The 23,580-nt window shown below is 41.1% G+C and overlaps 1 protein-coding gene across 9 annotated transcripts in view; it reads left to right on the top strand.

Moving 5' to 3' along the window:
- The window catches only part of GPATCH8 (G-patch domain containing 8), a 59,516-nt gene that overhangs the window by 9,487 nt on the left and 26,449 nt on the right, over positions 1 to 23,580 (top strand). For 5 of the 9 annotated variants that reach the window (XM_056362555.1, XM_056362556.1, XM_056362554.1 and 2 more), the window contains exons 2-4: positions 8,576 to 8,650; positions 14,552 to 14,569; positions 16,636 to 16,708. Coding sequence is in view for 2 of the 9 variants with exons in the window: in XM_056362549.1 (XP_056218524.1) it covers positions 8,576 to 8,650; positions 16,636 to 16,708 (148 nt within the window). In the remaining 7 variants the exon portion in view is untranslated. Of the gene's footprint in view, positions 1 to 8,575; positions 8,651 to 14,551; positions 14,570 to 16,635; positions 16,709 to 23,580 lie in introns of those variants that run through there. The other 4 variants (XM_056362549.1, XM_056362553.1, XM_056362557.1 and 1 more) reach the window with 2 other exon arrangements.

The following is a 23,580-nucleotide window of genomic DNA, read 5'->3' as shown; positions in this document are numbered from 1 at the left end:
TTCTTGTTTGGTGCCAAAGTACGCAAAGCATAGCGAAGCAGGGACCAGCCTCTGGCTTCCACTCCTTTTTGTGCAAGCTGTTTATCTCTGAACTGTAGAACGTGTTTTTAATTGGACAGCTCTAACTAGTATTTATATGCATGTTTTCCTAGTGTAAAGCTCTTGACCTATGAGTAGTCTTCAGTTTTCTGGCAGGTGCTTTTCAGTGGTTTTGGACTTAACAGGTAGAATTTGCTATCAAAATTAACTTCTAGTTTGGTAAACAAAAGGTGCCATCAACTTCCCAATGTGTAATTACGAGGTGCTTCTTTCAAAAGTTGCCAATTTAAATTCATATCCAAATCTTTAAGCGATTGCTTTTGTTGTATTGACTTGAGAGGATTTTCATTTTAAGTACACTCAAAATAATTGATGTGTGTGTTTTCCTAAAATGAGGTTTTGCTGCAGCTTTCACAAGATGTTGACTGTAAATATGAAGCTATTTCGGAGGGTGTGCAGATGCGTGGTGTCCGTACTTACCCACTTGTGTTGCTTATTTACAGGGAAGGGACTGGGAACGCGATCTGTAACATGCGGAAGGCTATGAGAATGCTAGCTCTTGTTTGTGAATGTTTTACCTCTGTGTTGCTAGGAATGGATAACCAGATTTTTTTTTTTTGCGTCTCTATAGTCACTACAGGGAACAACAGGAAGAAGGATAATTTTGTTCTGGGAAGCATTAACAAAGGCTTTCCAGGTACCGGTACAAAGTTGCTTTCATATTGCTTTTTATAGTTTTGAGAAACCATACTGCTTTTAAAATTCTCCAAGAAAGCTTCCAGTGCGAGCAGGGTTGGATGGAGTTATGTTCTAGGTGCATATTGGTCTTAAAAATATATTTTCTTCTTGATGCATAATGAATATTCAAGAAACACTCCTAAGCTAAGCTTTCCTGGAGTCGTTTCTGAATTCTCTGGATGGATTTCTAAACATCAACATGGTTGTCTGCATCAATTATGTTTTGGAGCTATTCCATTGTGTAGCGTCATCAGGTCCTGCTTAGCTTAAAAGGCCAGTGTGTGTGACTGTCTGAGATTTGTAGTCAGCTTACAGATCCTACAGGCAGTACAGATCTTGCGGAGAAACTAGGAACCCATTACATTTTGATTGTGTGTAATAAACAGTTGATTAGTTATGGTGAGCTGGATTTGGTTTTAACACCTTCCCTCTCCCATCTGGTTTGACCAGAATTTGCTGATGATGTTAGCAGGTGATGTGGTTGATAGAGCCCCACAACTAAAATAAGAGGTAGTACTAGCAGACCTTGTCACTTACACTTTTTGTATTTGATCCTTGTCTGCATTTGGTTTTTCTTCTCCTGTCTGTCTGGCACGTAACTCTGCCATGCCTGGTGGTGTGCATCACCTCCAGGTGTGGGAGGAGAGGTGGGTCACTTGAGCTCAGGGCTGTGCGAAGCTGGCAGGATTTTTGAAAAGAGAACTAGATGCAAAATGCAGCACAAAAATGAAACGAATATTGACTGTGATTTGCTGAAATTCTTTGGGTTAGGCAAGAGTCCGGTGCTCTGTCAGGTCCTTGCAGGGTGATTCCTATGTCTATCTCTCAGCCACTGCACTGGTGCTGGACTAGCAATGTTCCCACAGGTATCCTGGGTGCGGAGTGCTTGCAGGAGTTGTGCTTGGAGCCATCTTTGGGAAAAGCTGATGGATGTTAAGTTGCCTTGTCCTCCTAAAGGTCCTGTAACTGCTCAATCTCCTCCTTTAAAAAAGAACATTTGAAATGTAATAGGATATTTGCTTTTGGAAACACGGTGACTTTTCCTTTTTTTTTTCTTTCCTCCTTCCTCCCCTTGATCCGTGAAGGTGCCATATGTGTGCAGACAGTAAGGATTTTGGAGAGGTGGCATTTGTTCACTTGTGTTCAGATGCTGCTTCAGTTTCCTGCACTTCCACTGTTGAGACCTTGCATCTGTGCTGACCCGTCCTGGGGCGGCTGCAGGAAATGTCCCTGTGCTTTCCAGCTGTGGGAGCAGGGACCAGAGGGCATTGCAAAATATTCTGTGATTTGTAGCTAATGCTGTCTGCTGTGACTTGATGCTAGAAAATGGCCTTTTATGTGAGTACTTGTTTCTCTTTTTGGATATTCCTAGGGTCTCAGCTGCTGATTTACAGCCTCATGCGTTCAGAGCTTTCAGGAACAGGGAGTGGGCTTGGTTAAATGTTTTGAAGTGGCAGTTGTGGGTAACAAGCCTGAATTTTATGGCTTGACTTAATATTTTTGGGAGTTTTAAGGTCTATTAATTGAATTGATAGATAAATAGAATATGCATGAGCAGTGCTGATTTGCTTTAGTGTTTTAAAATTCCATTTTCTACAGTAAATGCAATGTAAATGTTGATGATTTTTTTTTTAATTCCTTTCCTGGTATTCTACCAGTGTAAAACTAATTTTTGAATATCTAAGGAGCATGCAGTGCTCTTTTCAAGTGCAGTTAAGCAATCATGATCATGCTGTGCTCTTTTCCAGTGCATTTAAGAAATAATGGTGGTGAGTATAGTGACGCTTTTCTGCAAAATTACTTTCAGATTATCTGCATGGTCACGGGAATGAGTGTGTCTGTGCACCTTCCTAAGTGGTCCTGAAAGTCAATATTGACACAAATAGGTTGTTTCTGTTTTGACATCTCGGCAACTGCATTCTGCACGATCCCTCCCCAGTCACCACTGGTTTTAGTGCTTTTAGGCATGGGTGTGGGATTTTATGCCGGAGTTTTTCTGAACGCCACTGAAGGCGTCGTTCATCCCTGTGACTTGTGGAGCAGGCAGTGTTTTCCTCAGGTATTCTCATTCTAGGCTTTTCGTATTTGACTTCTGTTGCTTTTTGTAAATTACATCATCTTCTTTCATATTAATAACGTTCTTGTAACTGAGCTCTGTTGTTGAGCAGTAAGTGAAAGGACAGCTGAATGAAGGCATTCTGAAAGAAAACCATTGCTTTCATGTCTCCATTATACTACTCTTTTGTTGTAGTTTTCTCCTGTCTCCGCATGAGAGCTGTGTTTCAAGGTTTGGTCTAGCTACTGAAATGTAGACTGCCACATTTCTTTTAAAATGGATAACTTAGGGCTGTTCATAAAAGAAGCCACTAATTCCCATCAGGAATGTGTGCTATATGGAATGTATTCTGCATGCTGACAACTTAATATCCTCTGTGCTTGGACAGACTGTAAAGAGCAGTTCAGTAATTAATATCCAGGGAGGTCTGATAGCCTTGAAGCAGTTGAAGTGACTCACCGTTCTTTCCTCATTGTATTGATGATGTTGTAGGTTTATTTTATATATATATATAAATCTCATATATAGAATATGATTAGAAAATGCAGTGCTTGGAAGTTGGGTCTCATTTGGATACACCCTTTTGGGCAGAGTGAGAAGGGAGGACAGTGTATTTTTCTTCTGCCTTGTAGTTGTGAAAATGCTTTTAAAAGCTCGCCCCCCCCCCCCCCCCCCCCCCCCCCCCCCGTAATATCTGTGTATCCTTACGTGCTTTGTCCACCTTGCTTAAAAAAGTGCTTCGTGCAGGGGAGGGAATTAATTCTGGGACACTAAACTTTGATAAATGGGCTTAAATCTACAATTCATTTCACTTGCCTTGAGTCATTTATTGGCAACAGTCCTTGCCACTAAAGATTTTAGGATGAAAGTGTGATTAAGATCTTAAATTTTTATTTTTATTTTAAACCATACTGACTGGGTCTTTCTGCTACAATGTTTGGGACCTTGTAAGTAGGAAAGAAACAGCAGTGTTCTTTCCCCTTAGCTATTTAACTTGAATTATTTCAGAAAATGCAGTGACTCCACTATGTTTGATCTTGGACAAAATGGCATTTGTTGGGCCAGAGCTCTGAACTATTTACAATCCAAATAAGGGAAAGTAAGGGTCTAAAATCCTGCACGGAGGCAGCTTTTGTTGGTTGATTTTTCAAATGCTCTATTCATAACTCAGTGGTTAAGTGTGTGAGGGCTCCAAGACGTACGGTTTGGCGAAGAGCTTCGTGCAAAGATCAAACAATGGGAAAGGGGAGTAGAGAAAAGAGGACATGTGACTGTGAGTAACCAAAGTGGGTAGTTAGCCAAAGTTCAGATGATATTACACAAAAAAATTACAGGATGCAAACATCTTGGCTCCTGGAGATGAATGCAACAAGGAAACTAAATGCTGTGTGTGGTATATAATAAGGAATGTTTAGATGTTGAAGGCTTGTCCTTGCTTTTCATCAGAGTAGTAAAATGTATTGAATTTCAGTATGTGTGTAATGAAGCACCTAGCCTCGGAGCACTTGCTGTAGCACAAAGTGATAGCAATAAATGATGCTTAAGTGGAAGCCTCTCATCATAGTTGCTCTGCTGTTTTTCAGATGGAGGTAGCATCTGTAAGAAAGGGATACAAGCAGTGCAAACACATCTGGTTTTACAAAGAGGCAGTGAGAAAGCCCAATACAGACAGATTTAAAATGGAAGAGCAGAGGATGAGAAGAAGGGCACTGCGTTCAGCCCTGAAATCCGTGTCCATGGGAGTAGGTGGAAACTTTGTCATTAGCTAGCAGGGCTGGGGTTTTCCTGCATCTCTGTAATAGTTATACAGGGGAGAAGATTTGGGAATGGGTTTTGAATAGTGCTGGTTGTAATGCAGCTGTTATTTTATGGGCTGGTAACCATTTTGTAGGGCTTGAATTCTTCTTTTGGCTTAAAGGTTTCTTCTGAAGAGGGAAACTTCATTCAAGTCTGCAGAAGACATGGATCAAAAACATATTAAAATGTGGTCTGTGCTTACGGTTCACGTTTGCCAAAAATGTAGTTTATTCTCAACAGATTCAACATTTAGTGTTTAATTAATTGTTAGATTTAAATGTTAAAAGTATTTTTTTCTTCCTCTGATTCATTGTCTTAAGATACAGCAAAACAGAAATGTTCTATGGATCCATTCGATGTGCCAGGTTGAAGGATTGGAAAAGGAAAGCAGATGGAATTCCCCCCAACTTGTTCCTTAGCCAGCTCCAGGGATGAGGAAGCAAAGGGACAGACTGTGCTGCCTCCAGCCCCAAAGGGCTGTGATCACCACCATGGCAGACAGCACCACCTTAACAAGCTGTTTGTCGTGGCCCTAGAAGCGAGAACCATTTTTCTCCTTGCTCGTTAGGCACCATCAGGCTGAACACGCTCATAAGCATGACCTCAGTATGACTGCTGGATTATCTTCTTTTTTTCCAGGGCAAGCTACTTTATGGTGGAAGGGAAATTTTTCCTGTTTTGATAAATAAAGGACAGTCTGTATGTGATGAGTATTGATTTCAGTTCAGTTGGACGCTTTGTTATTCTGATGCCTTAAATTACCAAGCCTGTAACAGCCAAGTTCCTAATATAGTGAGCAGTGTGTCTGCGTCCCACCAGGGCTCGTTCTCATCGCTGGGGTGGCATTTGGGTTCCCCGGGAGTTCACAGTGATGGGAAGCACCCTGCCTCTTCTGAAAGCTCAAGGATCTGTGTTGCTGTTATTTGTGAAAACAAGCAACCTCTCCCTACTCCCATTACCAGTAACAAAAACCCCGAAGTAAATACTTTGGGGTTTATTACCTACTTTGTATTTAAATATATAAAACCCCAAAATATACAAAGTGGATAGTAATGGGATCACTGGAATTTAGAATAGCTTTGCTTTCTGGCATCTTTGCATTTGGCTGTGACATATGTGTGTTCAGTCTTCTGCATAGTTTCTGGGAGGAGACGTTGTTTTTAAGCGCAGAAGAATGGAGTTGTAAAGCCTCAAATCAGCCAGGCATGCTTTCAAACTGGAATTGACCCCTGCCTTTGTAAAAACAATTTTAAATGTCTTGGCAAGCAGTGCGCTGAAGGAGAGAGACGGTGAGTAGGCAGAAATATTTTGCCAGTTCCAGGTAATTTAGTTGGCATATTCTGAGCTATCTGCAGGCAGCAAATCACATAGTGAAATTAGGTGAGGGGGAAGTATCTCTTAGATTTTGCTGAGAGTGTTTCAAGTGTTTAACTGAGAGTTATGTGGATTTAATTTTTTTATATGAAGTTTTAGTAATGTGTTTTCTGTAATGTTCAGCACTCAACAATGCAAATTCATTGAACAGCATGTGAGCTCTTGACTGCTTTTGTTCTTCTGGGCGCTACTTTTTGGGAGCCTGGGCTGTGTTGTTCTGCCATTGGGGCAGGTTTTATGTTGTCTTCTCCTTGCTGGGCTCCCTGACTTCACAGCACACACATGTACAGTCTGTACATCTACACTGTGCCTGTCTCCAAGAATTACTAGCTTTTTTTTTTTTAAAGCAGCTCCATGACTGCATGTGCATGGTAAGTTTGCCTTCAGCTTGCTCCTTGAAGGCTGTCCAAAAAAAATGGATGGGAGTGGATTGCTGCCTGCAGATTAAGCCCCACATTTGCTCTGGGGAGGCCGTGGGAAAGAAGTACTGGGAGCAGAGCACGGCCTGGGTGAATTATCGCTGTGGACTCAGAGGATGTATAGGCTGGCAGTTGGGGCACCAGCATCAAAGCACGTTTTCTTGGCAGCAGGTTTTTGTCAAGATGGTCTCTTGCAGATTTGCCTCACTGGATACAAATGCTCGTTCCAGAGGACTTTTTGAGACTGGTGCCTGGCTTGCAAATTCCAACAGGCAGTCCATTACAACTGTGATTTGCTCTTTCGTATGCTGGCTTTCATTAAAATTCGTGCAGAGGGAAAAGTTGGTGTTGGTAGAAAGGAGAAGAGTGACAACATGTTTCTCTTGGCAGCGGTGCTAGGTGTTCCTGCTCAAAGTAATTGCAGAGCTGGGATGCAAATAAAAACTGCCAGGTGTTCGGTGTACGCTGGGCAGCCAGAAGGATTTCAGTGGCACTGAGGGCTTGGGGCAGCAGTTGGGGGGTGGGGGTGGGGGGTGGCCAAGGCTTTAACACCTGCTGGGGTTTCACAGGGCTGTGACGCTGAGCAGTGCTCAGGGAACATAGGAAAGTCTGCTGAAACAACCCCCTTCTATGGCTGTTGTGCTAGTCTCAGCTGTAGGCATCTCTGCCCTTTGCTTTTGAGTTAGCAGTTAGTAAGTTTATTTTCCTTTCCGGGTCAGTGCTAGCAACGGTGGATGTTAGTACTACATCTAGACCTATTGAAAGGTCAAAAATGCTTCACCATGTTTGCAATTTCAGGAATTTGAGGTTTCAGAAGCCTCTGAAATTACAACAGAGATTTATTTATTTATCCACACCCATCCCCCCCCCCCGAAATAGCCGTTTACACTGATGGTGTTCCAGCACCAAAGGTTACCCTGGAGGACAGAGACCACCATTTGCCTTCCTAGCTCATGAACCCTCAATATCCAGGCAAAAGCGTGGGAAGATTGAATTTTGCCATACATAGCAGATGCTTGAGGAGGATTGCTCAACTCTAGTCTCTATTCCAGCGGCTGTCATTCGTGTTGTACTGTGCTTACAAGGCACCACTGGATCGGGGAGAATGTGCTCAGTTCAGAGCGTGTTGATGTGTATCGGTGGAGGCTGGGCACAGTACACCCTAACAATCCTATTTAATTTTTCTGTCTGATTATTATACATGGCCAGTCTATAGGACTAAAGATGTTTCATGGAGTTGCTCCAAGAGTGTGAGGAAGCAAGGTGCTTGCATTTATTGTTCTTTCTAGTATTTTCTTTGCTGTGTGAGTATCTGCATGCTTTATTAGTATGCTTCCCTACGTATCTCTTGGTCCATCTCTCTTTTTCTCAGACGTGTTTCTCAGTCCTGTCATTTTTTGTGTAGCACTTTTAGGTGCTGTGCTCTCAGTTGCTTTAGGCTGGTATGTCTGGAATAAGCAGCTCCACACATGCATCCCAGCATTCTTTGTGCCAACATATGTGCTTGTGTGGCCATGTGGTCAGCTGGCTGGGGGTACTGCTCGGGGTTGAAACTTAACGGCTTTTTTGTGTGTCGGAGGATCGCTTCTACTAACGGTTCACTGTGCAGTTACCTAGATTCAAGGAAAGGGCTGCTCCAGACCAAGCTTGGAGGAGGTTTTATTTGGTACCACTGTGGGTTTTTGTTGACTTAAGGTGTGTGAAATTACATGTATGCCTCGAGCAGCTTGTATTTGCTGCTGGGAGGAAAGCCTTACCCTTCTTGAAAAGAGAAAAGGCTAAAAAAACCTCTTTGTAGTGGTGGTGGGGTCAATTCCTTCTGCTTCTTGTCCTGTGTGGTTTTAAGGCCAGCACTGGTGCTTATGATCAGTGTTTTTGTAGACTCTAAAGAAAGAAAAACACAAAGTATTGTCGTTATAAATGTTTGATGTTTTGCCAGCTTCCATAGTCTATGATTATCATCAAATTGGCTTAGTTTTTTAGAGTAGTTTTTTCGTTCTCTAGCCTGTATACTGAATTGAGCCTGTATTAATAAATTTGTTTGTTGGTAAAATTACATAAAATCTAACACAGTATACAAACCTGAATCTTAAAACTAAACTGCTGGAAACAGATTCCGTGCTGTAGAGCTAACCCTCATTTTCTTTTACAGGGCAATCACTTTGATCAATATGAAGAAGGGCACCTGGAGATAGAGCAGGCGTCTCTAGACAAGCCTATAGAATCGGTAAGATACATACCTATCAGCATCATCAACCCACCAAAAATTAGGCCGTGATCGGATGGTACTGGACGTGAATGCAGTCAAATTTGATAGGAGTGGGCATCTTTTTGTCAGTACAGGATTAATTTTTTTTATGGTAAATTGCATGCTGAGATTAAGTGGGCCTGGGATTTAATCTTTAAGTAGTTCTCCTAAAACTATAGGTGACTTTCAGTTTTAGTTCAACATGATATTTCAGAAATTATGTAAAAATAATGCATTCATTCAAAGATACTTATTTTGTTAAGTTTTTATACTTTTCTTTGAAGAATCAGTTTAATTCCTATGCAAACCTGATGGAATAGTAGAATGTATTTTGATCCTTAGTTTATATTTTTTGAAAGCTACTGGTGTGTTAAAGTGTTAGAATGACATCTGGCAGTACGGAAACACGGATACATTACAGTATTAGTATAGCAGTCCTTCCCCATGAATCTGAAACTGCTCTGTGAGTTTCTGTAAAGTGTTGCTTTACTTTGAATTGGGTGTGGAGAGTACAACCATAAGATGGGGAAAAATTAAGTTTTGTTTAGTTTTACCTTTTTAAGCTTTTTGGAGCTCTAATTTTTCTCTTTGCAAAGCATCTTCTGCTAGTCTTAGGCACAATAGCTTGTTTGGCCTAAATCAGACCTAAGTTTGGCACTTGGCGTTAGCTAAGCTTCACTTGCAATTTCAGTATGAGAGCAAGAAAACATGCAGTGAATAGTCGAGGGTCGCTTAGTTGTGATTAAAACTAGATTTTAGTTAAGAAAGTACTTGTTGAGTGTTTCTTTTCCCTATTAATAATTTAAGTTCTCTGTTAAAGTTTCTTCACGTTAGTCTGCGCTTAGAAGAAACAGTGTTAGCAAAAGATCAGTATTTCTCATTCATGTGTAGGTTGGTGTTGTGTGTGTTTGTGTGCGTGTTAGATGTTTACAAAAAATTTACACAACTTGGGGTGTTCGACATTTTTCTTCCGCAGCAGTTGGCCCATATTAGCTAAGCAGCCATGATCTGGTTTGTATTGCACGGTCTGCCTTTTTTAATTTCTTCTCTAGGGTTTCCTTTCCCTCTTCTTATTTCTGTTCTTCTGGTCCAGTGAACACTGCATATAGTACCTACTGTCTTAATGTGCTGGCATGATGCTAGATTTAGGCATGGCAGTAATTGATGACGCATGAGATAATGCTGCAGAGATGGGAATTCGTATTCAATGTTCTCGTGAATACTTCAATCTTATGTTGTGATATGGGGATTTTAATTAAAATGCCAAGCTTGTTTCCTTATGTAAATGTAATGGGAAATACTTGTTGGTAGCCTATTCTGTGCCACGCTGGAAATCAGCATTTCAAAATAATTCAAATACTACTCAGAAACTAGACTGGTTACCTGATTTCTAAAAGTATTTTCCCAAACAGAGGAGTAGAAGGGGTCACAGATTAAATCTCTCCGGTGTTCTGAAGGGAGTGATGCCTACAGAAGTATGTACAACGTGAACGAGTATATTGGACGCAACAACACAGGCACACAGACTTATGGTGCAACTTGGATCATCTGCAGATGCAATACTGTTGCTGTTAGTCATGTTGGACTGCAGCAGTAAAATTAAATTCAATTATGGTTTAAATGTTTTATTCATATATATATATCTCACCATCCAAATATTGGGACATTATTCATCTTTACAACTTTTTGGTAGGTTTTAATATGTACAGTTCAGCCTAATGGTTAAATATGAAAACAGTTTGATGGAGAGGAGAAGAGAATGGCCTCAAATTGTTCTTGCTTTAAAATCCAGTTTTTCACTCTTCTTTTGTCTGTGGTAAGAGAAACAAGTGTATGAGGTGTAAGACCCCTAACCTGGGACACTAAATGCTTGGAAGGAGTTGCAGAACTGAGTAAATAAATGTTCTGCATGGTCACATCAGCTGTGCTTTGTATATCAGAGCACACTTGAGCTGACTTAATGTGCTAGTCCCAGAATGTAAACACACTGATTGCTGCGTGGGGGATTGTTTTGGTCTTGTGAGCAAACTTGGTGTCAGAAACAACCTGGTCACTCTTAAGGCTAATCTTCAGGTGGTCTTGATGAAATACATTGTAGATTCTTAAATTCTGTATCTAGGAAACAAATAATTTCATAAAGTTTCCTGACACCTGTGTGTGATTTTGCTTCCATGCTGTTAATGGCTTATGTGCTTATTAAACTGGCAAATTACACACACTAAAAGAAGGGACAGTTTTCTTGTCAGAGTTTAGTGGTGTACCTCACCTGCAAGATTTTTCACTTGGAAAGGGGTGCTCATAGTGTTTTTTCTGCTGCTTTGTATTTTATGCTGTTTGCTCACCCAGAAGTGGACTTGAACAACATCCTTGAACTGAAATTGAAAGGGAGGGAGTAAAGGCAAATCTGTAATTTGCGAGCACCACACAACTAAATATTTGCAATTTAACAAATTGTTTTATAATCCTTAACCAGTTCTCTGTTAGCCATTCAACTGACCTTTAAAAAGGAATCTGCTCGGAGTAATGAGTAAGAGCCTTTGCTTCACATTATGGAAATAGTTCGGATGACAAATGTCTTTGTGCGAGGAAGGGTGTTTATAACAAAGGCAGATCAAAGCACTTCCCAGTTAAAAGTTTAAAACTTGGTTATTCTACAGACCAAAGACTGGATTAAGTATATTCCTTCTTGCAGCTTCTCACATCATCTTAGTAATATGAAAATGCTTTAAAGACTAAAGGCAGCTTGCATTTGGAAATCCCAGGGGGCAAAAGGTTTCACTTGAAGTGTATGTTTGACAATCACTGCTGAAGTGAGATCCATCTCTGCAGCATTATCTGTTGAGAGGTGCTGACTGTACTGCTACAGCATGCAACTCAAAGGTGGCTGGAAAAATAGGTTTGGGAGTCTACAGATCATTACAACGTTGAAATGTGTCCTCAATTAGCACACTAGTATTTTCATTCCTGTGGAAATCCTGCTTTGTACAGCTTGTTTAGGCCAAAGATGTCTGGACTGAAACATGCGACTATAACCAAAGTACATTTATGGAAAATAGAGCTGACGTGAGCCTAGTGGATGTACATAGCCTAGATGAGAAGCCAGCTATTTTCCATTACTAAATTGAAGAAAATATTTCATATCAATGGACTCTTCATAGCTGCAAATACTGATTTTTATTTATCTCTTTTCCCCCCACAAGTAACAATTTTTTTTGTTCTGGTTTGAAAGATGCGGCATTTACACTGCCTGTTCATAACAGTGGAACTGGTGTCTGGTGTCCTTGAAGAATCAGAGCACTGAACCCTTTTTTAAAATCAAGATGCTGCATGCATTTGTTTTAAAATATTTTAAGTGCACTGAGTTCAGGTGCTCGGACGGAAGTCAAAAAGTATTGCAGCTTTAATAGAATCCAGATTTTCTTCAGATTAATTCCTTATTTCTACTTGTTTACTGAATCTTGTTGCTGTGAATTTATGGTTTTCTTTGTCCCAGCAGTACAGATCAAGTAGGAGGTAGCAATGTACCCTTAGAGCCTACATGAGAAGGCAGCCCTCTCCCTGTGCAGGCAGCACACAGAGTGTCAGGGAGTCAAACCAAGCTGTCGCTGTTGCAGGTTGGAGGCCAGACTGCGTATCACCCACTTATTCTGGAGCTTGTTAGTTTGTCCTTGTCATAACTAACAAATGTCCTTTTCCCCCTCCTCTCTCTAATTCTGCTGAGTTACACAAGGAGGTCCTTGAACTACACAAGGTTTCAGGCTTCAGTTGGTAGCTGTTTGATGATCACAGGCTATCGTAGACGACTGTACGAGCTGAAGCTGGGTTTTGTCGCACTGTATATCTGTACAGATCTGTGGACTCCACTAGTTCCAAAGTGTAATTTGATGAGGCTGCTGATTTGACATTTAGCAGTAGCCATATGTGGACAGCGCTATAAATAATGTGCTTCTTGAAGCTGAATGGTGTAGCATTACTATTTGGCTTTTCTCTCTAGTCTTCATTGTGTCATCTGTAGTGAGCTATAGGTTTTGTTTTGGGAATCTTTTCAACCTCTTGTTTGCATGGGTTCACCCAGTAGCATCCGATCCTTGCTTATAGATCCCTCAATACACAGTCAGCACAGTTTACAATCCACTCAAGAGATGTATGGTTCCTGCTGATGCAGAGAGATGAAGGACGTGAACACGATACGTGGGGTGGCGTGGGGAAAACAGAAAACCTGTATTAGGCAAAACAAGTGTTTTGGTTTCTCTGTAATGCAGCTCAATCCACTGACTGTGGATTATATCCCACCTACAACATCATCAAACCTTTCAGTTCTTGTATGCATCTTTTCATTATATACATATTTTTTTTTTTCTATTGGCCAGGAATTTTGTCAGAAATTTGTGCTGGGGATATCCTGATCAGGAATCACTGATACCCATGGAAAGCAATCAAGGGCACAGGATGGGGAATGCTGTTGGAGAAGGTCACTTTGGATGAGATTTTTTTCCAAAGTAGCTTAGCCAACTCCCGTGAAGGTTTGGTGAAGTCAAGACCTTTACATTTTGTACATGCTTTTGAAAAAGTTATGCTTCATCTGTAATGCAAAGTTCTCCATCTGTAAATAGAAATTATCACTACTAAACAGCTCCAGAGTGGTGAGAGTAATGCCAGGAGGTGTAAATTGTTCCATCAAGAGCCTGCTGATCCGCTCTGTCTTAGCTGAGCACCCTGCAATCTGGTGTCCAGTATTGTCTCCATGACTGAGTGCCCAGACAGATAGTGCTGCTGTTGTGAGTAGTTTGGACGGTAAATGAGAGCTCACTTGCTCACTCAGACACCTGTGGGGAGAGTTAATTTTGGCTGCCTCAATAATTTTTGTGCGGTTGTAACACAAGGAGCTCCAAAACGATAGTGTAAGAAAGTGAGGAGACTTGTGCCAGCTCTCCGCTGAGAAATGGGGGGATTTTCTTGCTGGGCTGCTGGTGGTATAGATTGCTGCAGCTCTTCCTGTAGGAAAGTTGCTATGTGAGGATAGTTTAGTCAAAAGGAATGACAGTTCTTGACATTGACAGGAAGTTTGGTGTTAAAAAAAAAGAAAGACGTTTCTATGTGAAAGAGTCCACACTTTTACAGAACTCTCACTTAAAAATGCAATTTAAAAAAAAGTTACCAGCTGTTGCAACATTTGCTGCCCTGTGTCAGATTTTGGTTTGGTTGTCATGTGGGAGCCTAGCAAGCCTGGCCTTCCATGATTTAATTTTTAGGGCAGTATTTATGCTGAAGAGCAGTCCTGCCAGTCTGCCTCCGAGAGGTTTGTGGTAGTGATGTGAAATATATGGAGGAAGAAGGTCAAACGTGGCTAGATAAGAGCAGACCAATGACTAGGTCCCAGCTCAGATGTTAATATTAAACTCTTAGAGTTGTTCTCCCTATTGACTGAATCAGAAGATGCTCCATTTCAATTCAGTAATATTTAAAACTGGAAGTAGTTTCACTGCTTAAGCAAACATGGAACCGATCGGGGAGGGGGGGAAACCACCCCCTTCCTGGGAACTGAGACAGGATAATATTCAGGCATAATTCCAATTTGTCAAACAACTTGCGACCATCCTCTTGAGTGGTTTTGTAAAAGTGGTGCTAATGTGTATAACCCTTCTAAATTTTTCTTTTTTCCCTTTAACATTTGTTTACCCCTTCACTGTGTCAGTCACAACACACCGCTCTTGAATCTCCCAGCTGGTCTTGACTTGTTGAATTTATTTTATGCTTTCACTCTTCTTTAATAAATACATTACTTGCAAGCAGTGAATTGAAAACAAAGCAAAAGAAAAACTACCATTAGTGATTGGACAGTTTCTTACTTTGTGTTACATTTAACTGTTCTTTTGACAGCCCAGTTTTTAAAGCCAGGTTCGTATGGAAATGCTTTCACTCCACTTGCACTGCTTTTGGAAATAGCATACTGCTTCATCTGTCTTTATTTTAGTGCATTCATAACACAACACAGTCAGCACAATGTCTCATCTCCACTTAGCAAAAGATTGCAAAGTACTCCTTGTCCTCTTTTTGAAAATGCAGCCATTTTTGTCAGCACCGGCTTTTAAAATCCGATTCAATAATCCTCTGTCAGACACCGTTGGCAATGCTAATGGTAGAACAATTAGCGTGGTAGCCACAAAACCTTCAAAATTCGGGCCCCTTTTGCATGAAGGACTGTGCAGTTGTTGAGGCCGTTAGAGAAACGGTCTGCAGCAGATATGCTTGCAGGTAAGTTTTCCTATGCTTCCGAACAGGTAGTCTTCTCCATGGTCTTTGTGACTGGAATCCGTATCTGTTAATTTTTCCTTTTTTTGCATACACAGATGGAAGCTTTTATAAGCAGACATTTCCTTACTTCTTTTTTTTTTTTCCATGTAGCCCTAATTATGTCCTGGGGGAGAGTGGGTAGTGTGGGAAAGATGTACACTCTTGCCTTGAAGAATACACCAAGGCAAAATGTCTTGCTTTAGTGGTATATCAGAAAACAAAATTAAATTTATACTTGCTAGAATCTTTTTGAGGAAGAATGTATCCATGCAGCCAATATCTTTTGGGAAGATTGTGTATTTCAAGCTGATTCACCAAAGTTCTGCAAACTGTGTGGTCATTTTCTTCAGTGTGGAGTGAGTGAAAAAACCACTGCTATCCTGATTTCTGTTGACAACTTGGTTATTTAATTAAAGAAATTTGCAGCATATATATCTTTTTATTTCACTTTTTTTTAAGATTCCATGTACCACCCAATGTTACAGATTCACAGCCTGTTATAATTCAGGATATTTCTGTGGTATCTTGAGTTGTGGTTTGCCTTATGACAACTAATAATCAACAAATACATACCTAATTTTTATTTTTTATGATTAGAAGGTGAACACAGTCCTAACTAGAGAGGCCTTCTTTGAGGATTTGACAGTTGGTCACTGCTCGTAAATGGGTAAACTGATCAGTAAGGGATAAATGATCAGCTTCAGATGGTGGCAAGGGTGCCGTTAGCACTCTTGTTCTTTGTCTGGGGGAAGAAATCTTGCATAAAAACGTAATGACTTCCATGCAAAGCCCTGCTCAGCCCTATTTTCAAAAGCTGACACTTAATTGCTGCGTCAGTACTTTTCCACTTATTCCAAAATAGCATCTTTTTTAGGAAGATGAGACATTATGCTTATTGTTTCCCCTACATGCACTAATGGTTCCTTGCTGTTAACTTATTGCTAGGCCTGTTTCATTCTAACATCTTAGTATTTTTGTTAGTTTACATGTGAAATGCATCACCCAGTCTGTGCTTGAGCTCATTTTATTTAATTGATTTTATTTTTTTTTTTGTTTTACTAACCTCACTGTTTTTTCAGTTTAATATTGGCTGCATGCTAGTTTATATATATATATTACATATATAAAAAAAAACCCAATCAAGTCTAGCCTGGATTTTGCTATGATTGTGTTTTGGTTTCTAGTGGTGGGGCAGTCTTGCACTTACAACTTACTCAGTATTATAAAAGCCTGACACACAAACAAAATGACTAAACACATTGTAGATTTTCTTTACAAAAAAATCTTAAGTGGTGCTGTCTAGGTGATGGATATGATTGTATAAATAGCTTGATTTTATGCTTTTTACTGTCAATTTTTATTGGTACCTTTATTTTCTCCCACATTGCTTTTTTATTTTTTTATTTTAAATGTGATGCACAAAAGTTGCCCAGCACACCATCAGAAAGTGACCGTCCCTAATACCCCATCCCCTTGGAAAAATTCTAGCCAGCAATTTTTGACATTTGTCTTTCCCTTTTATTGGGCATATATTGCCTTTTCAGTAGCATTTTTTTGCATGCATATATATGTAGAAAATCTCTTGCTCATCACATGTTTAAATGTCAGTGGGAAGGGAAGAATATATTATTGGAATATTTTTGGTTTGTTTTCTCTGTTCTGTCTGTCAGGATAATATTGGACACCGCTTACTCCAGAAACATGGGTGGAAGCTGGGCCAGGGATTGGGAAAGTCACTGCAGGGTAAGTCCAGTAGCTTGTGTCTGAAACATTCAACACCAGCTTCAGTCTTTAACAAAATTATTTCTGCTTTTTATTCCTAGATTAGATTTTCTTTCCATTATTAATATATCCAAACAAATGCACTGTTGAGTTTCCTATTTAGCAATTTGCAAGTGGAAGCTGCTGCCTCGCTTACTGGTACAGGTTAGACATGATGTGTGTGTGTCATGTACATGTAAGAATCACCATGTTTGGCCTTTTGGGAGGGAGGTGAATTAACTGCCTACTTACTAACAGGTAGTTGTGCAGCTTCTGTAATGATATTCTGCTGGCTGGATATTAAAAGAATTAAAAACACAAGCTAGTTACGATTATCTGTGTGCATGTTTCACAGTGGTGTCAGAAGCCATTAGAAGGCGAGTAAAAGGGCCCACTGAAGACTTGAAAGTGGTGGCAAAGGTTCTCACGGATGGGAGAGGCTCACTTCTAGTTTCTCCAGAGGGCTTTCACGGGTTTGACTTCTGTTCACCAGCAATCCTTGTCAAGGATTTAGCAAATCTTGAGACACTGTAGCGCTAGCTGAACTAATGCACCTAGTCCTCATGCTGTCTTGAGCCTGAAGTCTTCCCGTGACACTAAATCCCATGATGTGAATTGAGCCAGTGCTGCCCAGTTCAGGTGGGTGGCTTTAGCCGTTCCCCTGGCCAGAAGTTCCTGTTCTGCCGAGGCTCTAGCCAGGGTGAAAGCACACAGCCACGTTGGGAAAAACTGAAGGTAGTGCTTCCAATCAGTTACTCTCTAGAAACTGCCTGTGTATACAGTGTCTGCCTGGGATGCTGCGAGTAAGGTGCTCGGTATTTACCGCAGGCACGAGACTGTGTGCCTGGGTGGCTTCTGTAGAAACCTCCTGAAGTATTTGAAACTCAGGTGTACCCTGAATTCCTCAGAGTAACTTACTCGTGTTCCCATACCCTTAGTCTGAAGACCTGGGAGCTTGTAATTGGACTTCCATGCCCCTACAGTGAGCCCATTAGAGAGATAAGTATTTCTGTGCTCTGGATGACTGTTGAGAGGTAATGAGTTCTCCGAACTCGGGGAATGCGTATTAATCTCTTGGACTAAGGCACTCTAACTTCTCAGGCAGGACTGCGTTGGTGGTTAATGCTTCTTGCTTCCTCTAACACGGTTTCATTTGAAATCCTCTGGTTAATGCATGGCACTCTTGCAGTCCTTTTGTGTCCCGCGCTGGTGCCAAAGCTCAGGACGTGGTTGTAAATTGTCACCTCTTGGGCTTCTGCTTTGGCATGGCGTTCACTGGATGTGTAATTTGGTCTGTTTTCTCTTTTGGGTGCCCTGTATTGTTCTGTGCGTCACCAGTGTGGAAACATGGAGACTTGAAAGAAGCTAAAGCCTTCTCCTGGCTCCAGCCAGATTCAAAAGCACAGCCCTGAGGGGCCCTGTGCTGCACAGTGTTGCAGGCACTGACGTGATGGAGTAAACAGCATATGACTGTACAGCCTTGTTTGGGGCAGGAGGCTGGTGTCACTGTGTCCTGAGGATGGGAGAGCCAGGGCTGCCCATTTTTGCATTTTGATACTTGTCCAGATGTAGATTTTTTTTTCTCACTGTGCATTTCGAAGCATTGAATCTGTACCATATCTCTTACTCCAATATTATTGAAGCTCTGGTGATTTGAACTGCCTGGAAGCTACAGACAAATCATGGCTATGGGCTATGAGGGTTTTCCTGCGCCTCCTGCAATTTAATAGAAATGTAGGAGTAGAAATAGCCTGTCTAGTTTAACTCTGGTCTGACACCTTCCTAATGCATGCTTTGGAGAGCGTGCAGGAATTGTAGTGCCTTCACCTTTTGGAAGGAAAGCAGTGTCCTGTCCATCTTGACAGCCAGCTAGCCTCTCCAGCTGCGGTGCTGCGGAGGCAGAGGGTGCAGAGGAGGGCTGCTGCTCCCCTTCTGCTCGACATAAAGACACTGAGGGTGCTTCTTCTTAGTTACGAGCCGCTACAGCCTGTGCTGTTGCCTGTGGCATTGATGGTGATCATGTTGGGAGTGTTTAATTCATTATCCAGTGACCTTTTTACATGAATCTTAGATCATCCCAAAATACAAATATAAACTGCCAGGAAGGAAATATTTGCATCCAATTTTAAACTTATTCTAGGAGTTTGAAGAGTGAAGTTGCTTGGTGTGCACTGAGAACGGTAGAGCAAAACAAAAAAGTTCTTCCCCTCTTCCACGCTCCCTTCTTGCTCAGAAAAGACCAGGAGAGATTTCTAGAGATGCAAGAATAGCAAATGCAGAGCATATGTATTGTTAACTCTGCTTGCTTTGTGCTGTGCTTGAGCCTAAAATCTTAAACAGCTTATGATTAAGAGGTATGGCAAAAGCAGAACCGCTTCAAGTAGCCTTTAGCTGTGGATATGGTATCTGACCTACTGCAGAAGACCTTTACAGCAAACCCTCAAACCCCTACATTTTGACTTACGTATATGGACTTACTATATTTACCTTTTTTCCCATGCAGGTGAGTTTAAAGGGAAGTTGATGTGTGCTTATTTTTATTATGTAGTTTTTAATTGTAGATGTTCATCTGCACTGGGGCTCCCTCTTCAGTTTTGGTGAATCTAAAAGTTTTGCTACATTGTACTTGCCAGTCATAAATGCTTATTTTTTCTAGTAAGGTCGTTATGTTGTTGTTCAAGAAGAACCTCACACTGGAAGACTGTACTGTTGTGATGGCTTCCTTCACGTTAACTACCCACTGCGGATATAATCCCGCGGTGAGAATGCTGAAGTGATTCTCTGAATGGTAGCTGGAGTAGCCTAAAATTCACATTTGCCAATTGCTGGTGGTAAAAATCTGCCGTTGTAGTACAAAGGTACCCGCCAGATTGGTTCATTCTGCAGAATCTCAGAAGCAGAGTAGTTTTGTGCCTACTGGGGCAGCTCCTTATGGTGGTATAAGTCTTGTTAACTGTTGTAGCTGGTGGAAGAATCGCGCTGGATAAGGGAGCAAGTGATCCATGTCCTTGGTGATGTAACTGTCGTAAGAGAAGCTGTGTCCTAACTGCTAACACGTCTGCATTTTTTTTTTTTTTTTCTTTTTCCTTTTAGATGCAGATTGAGTAGGGTATCAGACAGGGGGATAGTGCTGTTGTCTCTGGCCGTGCAGGTGCTAGAATACAGGTTCGGAGAAGCTCGTAATGAATTCAGCAGAGTCATTCCTCTGCTCATCTCTTCTCCTGATGTTTTTTCACATTTTTTTTTTCCACAAACAACTTGTGTTATATTGGGAGACGATGCTTTGACTTGCTAACAGCCAATGAATATGAAAAAGCAGAAGAGGGGGTTGCCAGCTGACAGGGATCTTTTTTAATTTGGGAAGTATTGCTTGGGGAACCACTTTTCTATAGAGATTGTGTGGTGGTTGTGCTCTAACAAATAACAAAATTGTGACTGTGGACTGTTTTCTCTTTGAGGGGGAACACTTGTAATTGATAACGTAGAATTCTGTGTTCTACTGAAAAAATAAAACTAGCAAAAGATGTGGTTAAAAACCCTGGCTGACCTTCATGTGAAGTCCTGTGCTAAATGAGAGCGAGGATTGTGAATAAATAGGAGTTATGTAAGTCAGAAGGGGAATGAGAGGGCTGAGTGAAATCTTGCAGTCAAATACTCTAATGATTTCTCTTGGAATAAGTATTTCATATTAAGTTAAAGTATTATTATGAAAAGCATTGAGAGATTGACACGCAGAAGTGGTATGATTTTAATCATACCTTTGAAAATATTTTTATAAGCTCTTCACATTTTCCCTGTGTGTTCAAATTTTTGACAAGTCTTGTTTAAAAAAGTAAAGTGCTGAAAACTTCTGGTTGTTTTTTTTGGACTTCTGTATTTAATATGAGGTTGTAGTACTCTAGAGGTGTAGGTGCAAGACTAAAACAGTCTCATTTCATTAGACTAGGGAAAACTGAGCACTATCCTTAGGTGGTGAACGCTATCCTTAGGAAAGACAAAGGCTATTTACTTGCTTTGTCAGAAAATGCAGTAATATGTGACTTCACTTGATGCACTTGGAGAGAGGATATTGTGTAGGGCATAGTGAAATGATCTAGCATTTCAGATGGGCTAATGTTTTAATTTGGCTCTCTTGAATCGGTCACATAGCTCATTTGGGGAGTCGTGCCCAAAGGATTAGGTGGCTGGCTGGGATGAGGGCAGGCCTGTAGCGTGTATGTGGACAGGGTAGACCTGATAGCTAGGAGCAAGCAGGCAGATTTTAAAGGCTGGTGAATGCCCCCACCTCTGGTATTGCTGAGTTAATTCATAGCCATCCCCCTATGTTCTCACGGTTATACTGCTGGTCCCTCTGTCATAGCAGGCGCTGTGGAGGGGAGCGGGGTGGGCAGCTCTGCGGGGTGGTTTGCTGCAGATAGAGGCAGTTTGCAGAGTGTAGACCAGTCAGGAGGGAAGGTTTGCCTGGTGTTTACTGGCCATATAGAAGGGACTCTGAGCAAGGATTGACCAGCTTTGGTGGACAGGTCTAGTTCACGCTTAGCTAGTTGCCCTGTGGGTCAGCACTGGGTAATAACTGTACTTACTCAACACACTGTTCTAGATTTGCTTCTTTAAAGTGCTCTCTTAAGGAAACGTGCTTGCTTGACTGCAACCTTGATGCTGTAAAAACTGCTCCAACACCTGTAAAAAAAGCAGTTGTGTTAGGTTTCCCTGTACCACAGACTGTGTGTAGTGTATGATTAATTTGATACATGTGAAAACATTGATTTAATTGACAGTCCCACAGTATTCCCAAGACTGGGATTATTCTTTTTTTTGTGTGGTATCTCTGAAAGGTGAATCAGAATGTAGTGTTTTGCTATGACAACAGATAACATACGTTTTTGTCATGGCATAGCTACTCTTAAATGTTTTATGTTGTTGAATCAAATCGTTTAGATAATACGGGGCTTTAGTGTAGAGCTAGAATTGAGCCTTGAAACTTCACGTGTAAGGTTTGCTTCTTGGTTGTTTGCAGGGGACTAAGGCAGCTCTTTTATCGCTTGATGGTTGTTGTGATGAAAATGTAGCTCAGTGTGAAACTAAGTGAGGTTCCAAAGTGGATGGCAATGCTTTGTGTGATGCTGTTTTGTAATGGTACTTGGTTTATCTTGTTTTTCAGAGAACAGAAGCTGCATGTGGCTATGTTTAAAAAAGGGAGGTCCCTTCTGGGGCAGTTAGTTGAAGTAGCAGTAGCTTTACCTGTGGCCTTTGGTCCAAGAGAAATGCCTTCTGTCCCCTGATTCTTCTTCCTATTTAGTAATAATTTCCTTTGTGTTTGCTTACGTTTTTAGCAAAGTTTTGGCATAATTTCAGCATAACTGTTCTGAAGGGCTGGTTGAATCTTCCTGGAGAGCAGCAATACTAATGTGATGCTGCTGTGGAGGAGGCAGGCTGCCTGCAGTCAGAGCCACGTTCAGTGTAACAGGAGCTCCTGGCAGTGCCACATAAAGCTGTGAACCTTTTCCTGCATGCTTGTTCTCTTCCACTTAAGCTAAAAACAATAAACCTTTCAGAAATTGTCAAGATGGTGCTGTTCCTGTTGATCAAGGTATGCTGCAAACTCACGGCGTGTCCTGATGACACAGAGAGTGGCAGTTACAAATATGCGTAACACAACTTTGGGTTTACTTTCTCCTTTCATGAGCATATAAATTATCTAACAAGGTAGCAAAGTCAGGTATATCAAATTTGGTAGGAAATGCTAGAATTCTGTTCCCATCTAACTGTATTTTTGTTGCATGGTTTTAAAGGTAAAAAAAAAAAAAGCACAAGTGGATTTCTGTTCTGACTTGCAAATTCTGTGATGATAAATATAGTCATCACTCTCCTCCCTTCAGTTATACTACAATGCAGTTATTTGGCATGCTCTTCACTAAATCTGTTCAGACAAGCTCTTGTTTTCCCTCTTATGCAAAGGATGAGTAGAGTGAGAGAACAAAACCGTCTGAAAGCAATGCTGTAGAAGATGTGCAGAGAGTAGGGGAGCCTGCAGGTGAGGTGATCCTGTAGCTAAGGCAGGCTGCCAGAGAACGGATATTTCCTCTGTGATAATTCTCATCTGTGAGATCAAGCTCAGCAAGAGTCACTATTCCAAGACAGCGTCAGGTGGCTGGGGGTGATGCACACTATGTTTTCTAGATGCTGGTTTCATCAGATGTGTGGGGAGCGACCGCTTGAGCAACTGTGGTGGCTTACGAATCGCTTGGCAGCTGCGGCTTGGAGAAATAGGCTCAGGGTTTGAATTCCAGAGGTCTTGAATTCTGGTGCTCTCACTAGTTTGCCAAATGGCTTACAGCTGACATTAATATATTTTTCCATTTGTTGAATCCTCTGATCTCATGAAGTCAGACAGAGTAGATGTTTGTCAGGCCTTGAGAACATGGAACAATAAGCATCTGAGAAAAACACCACGAGGAATGTTATATTTCTTTCTGGGTTTTGAAGATTTGTAATAAATACAAGAAAATTTGGAAGGGAAAGTTAAAAATGTTGAACAGCGTCTTTATTCGTTACTTATGGAATGATTTGGGAGTCTTACCAAGAAAGAGATGTGAATACAATCTTATCTTCTTGTATCTTAACATGTCCTCACGGGAACCTGAATTCTGGCATAGACTAACGTTTCCATGCTGGTGCCTGCAGCATAAATCATTGCAGTAGCTTTAAGACTAACATTTTCATGTGAAGTTAGCTTTGGAAAACCTGGGTAATGTGGCTTTGAAAGCCTGTTATCATCACACCAATCTTCATTACCATGTCAAAATCCACAGAACTGCAGACCTAAAGGAAGGTTTACTTAATGCCTTGGTCTG

This window comes from Falco biarmicus, chromosome 17 (genome assembly GCF_023638135.1).
Source record: "Falco biarmicus isolate bFalBia1 chromosome 17, bFalBia1.pri, whole genome shotgun sequence".
Lineage (NCBI taxonomy): Eukaryota > Metazoa > Chordata > Aves > Falconiformes > Falconidae > Falco > Falco biarmicus.
This window is presented reverse-complemented; position numbering and strand designations above follow the sequence as displayed.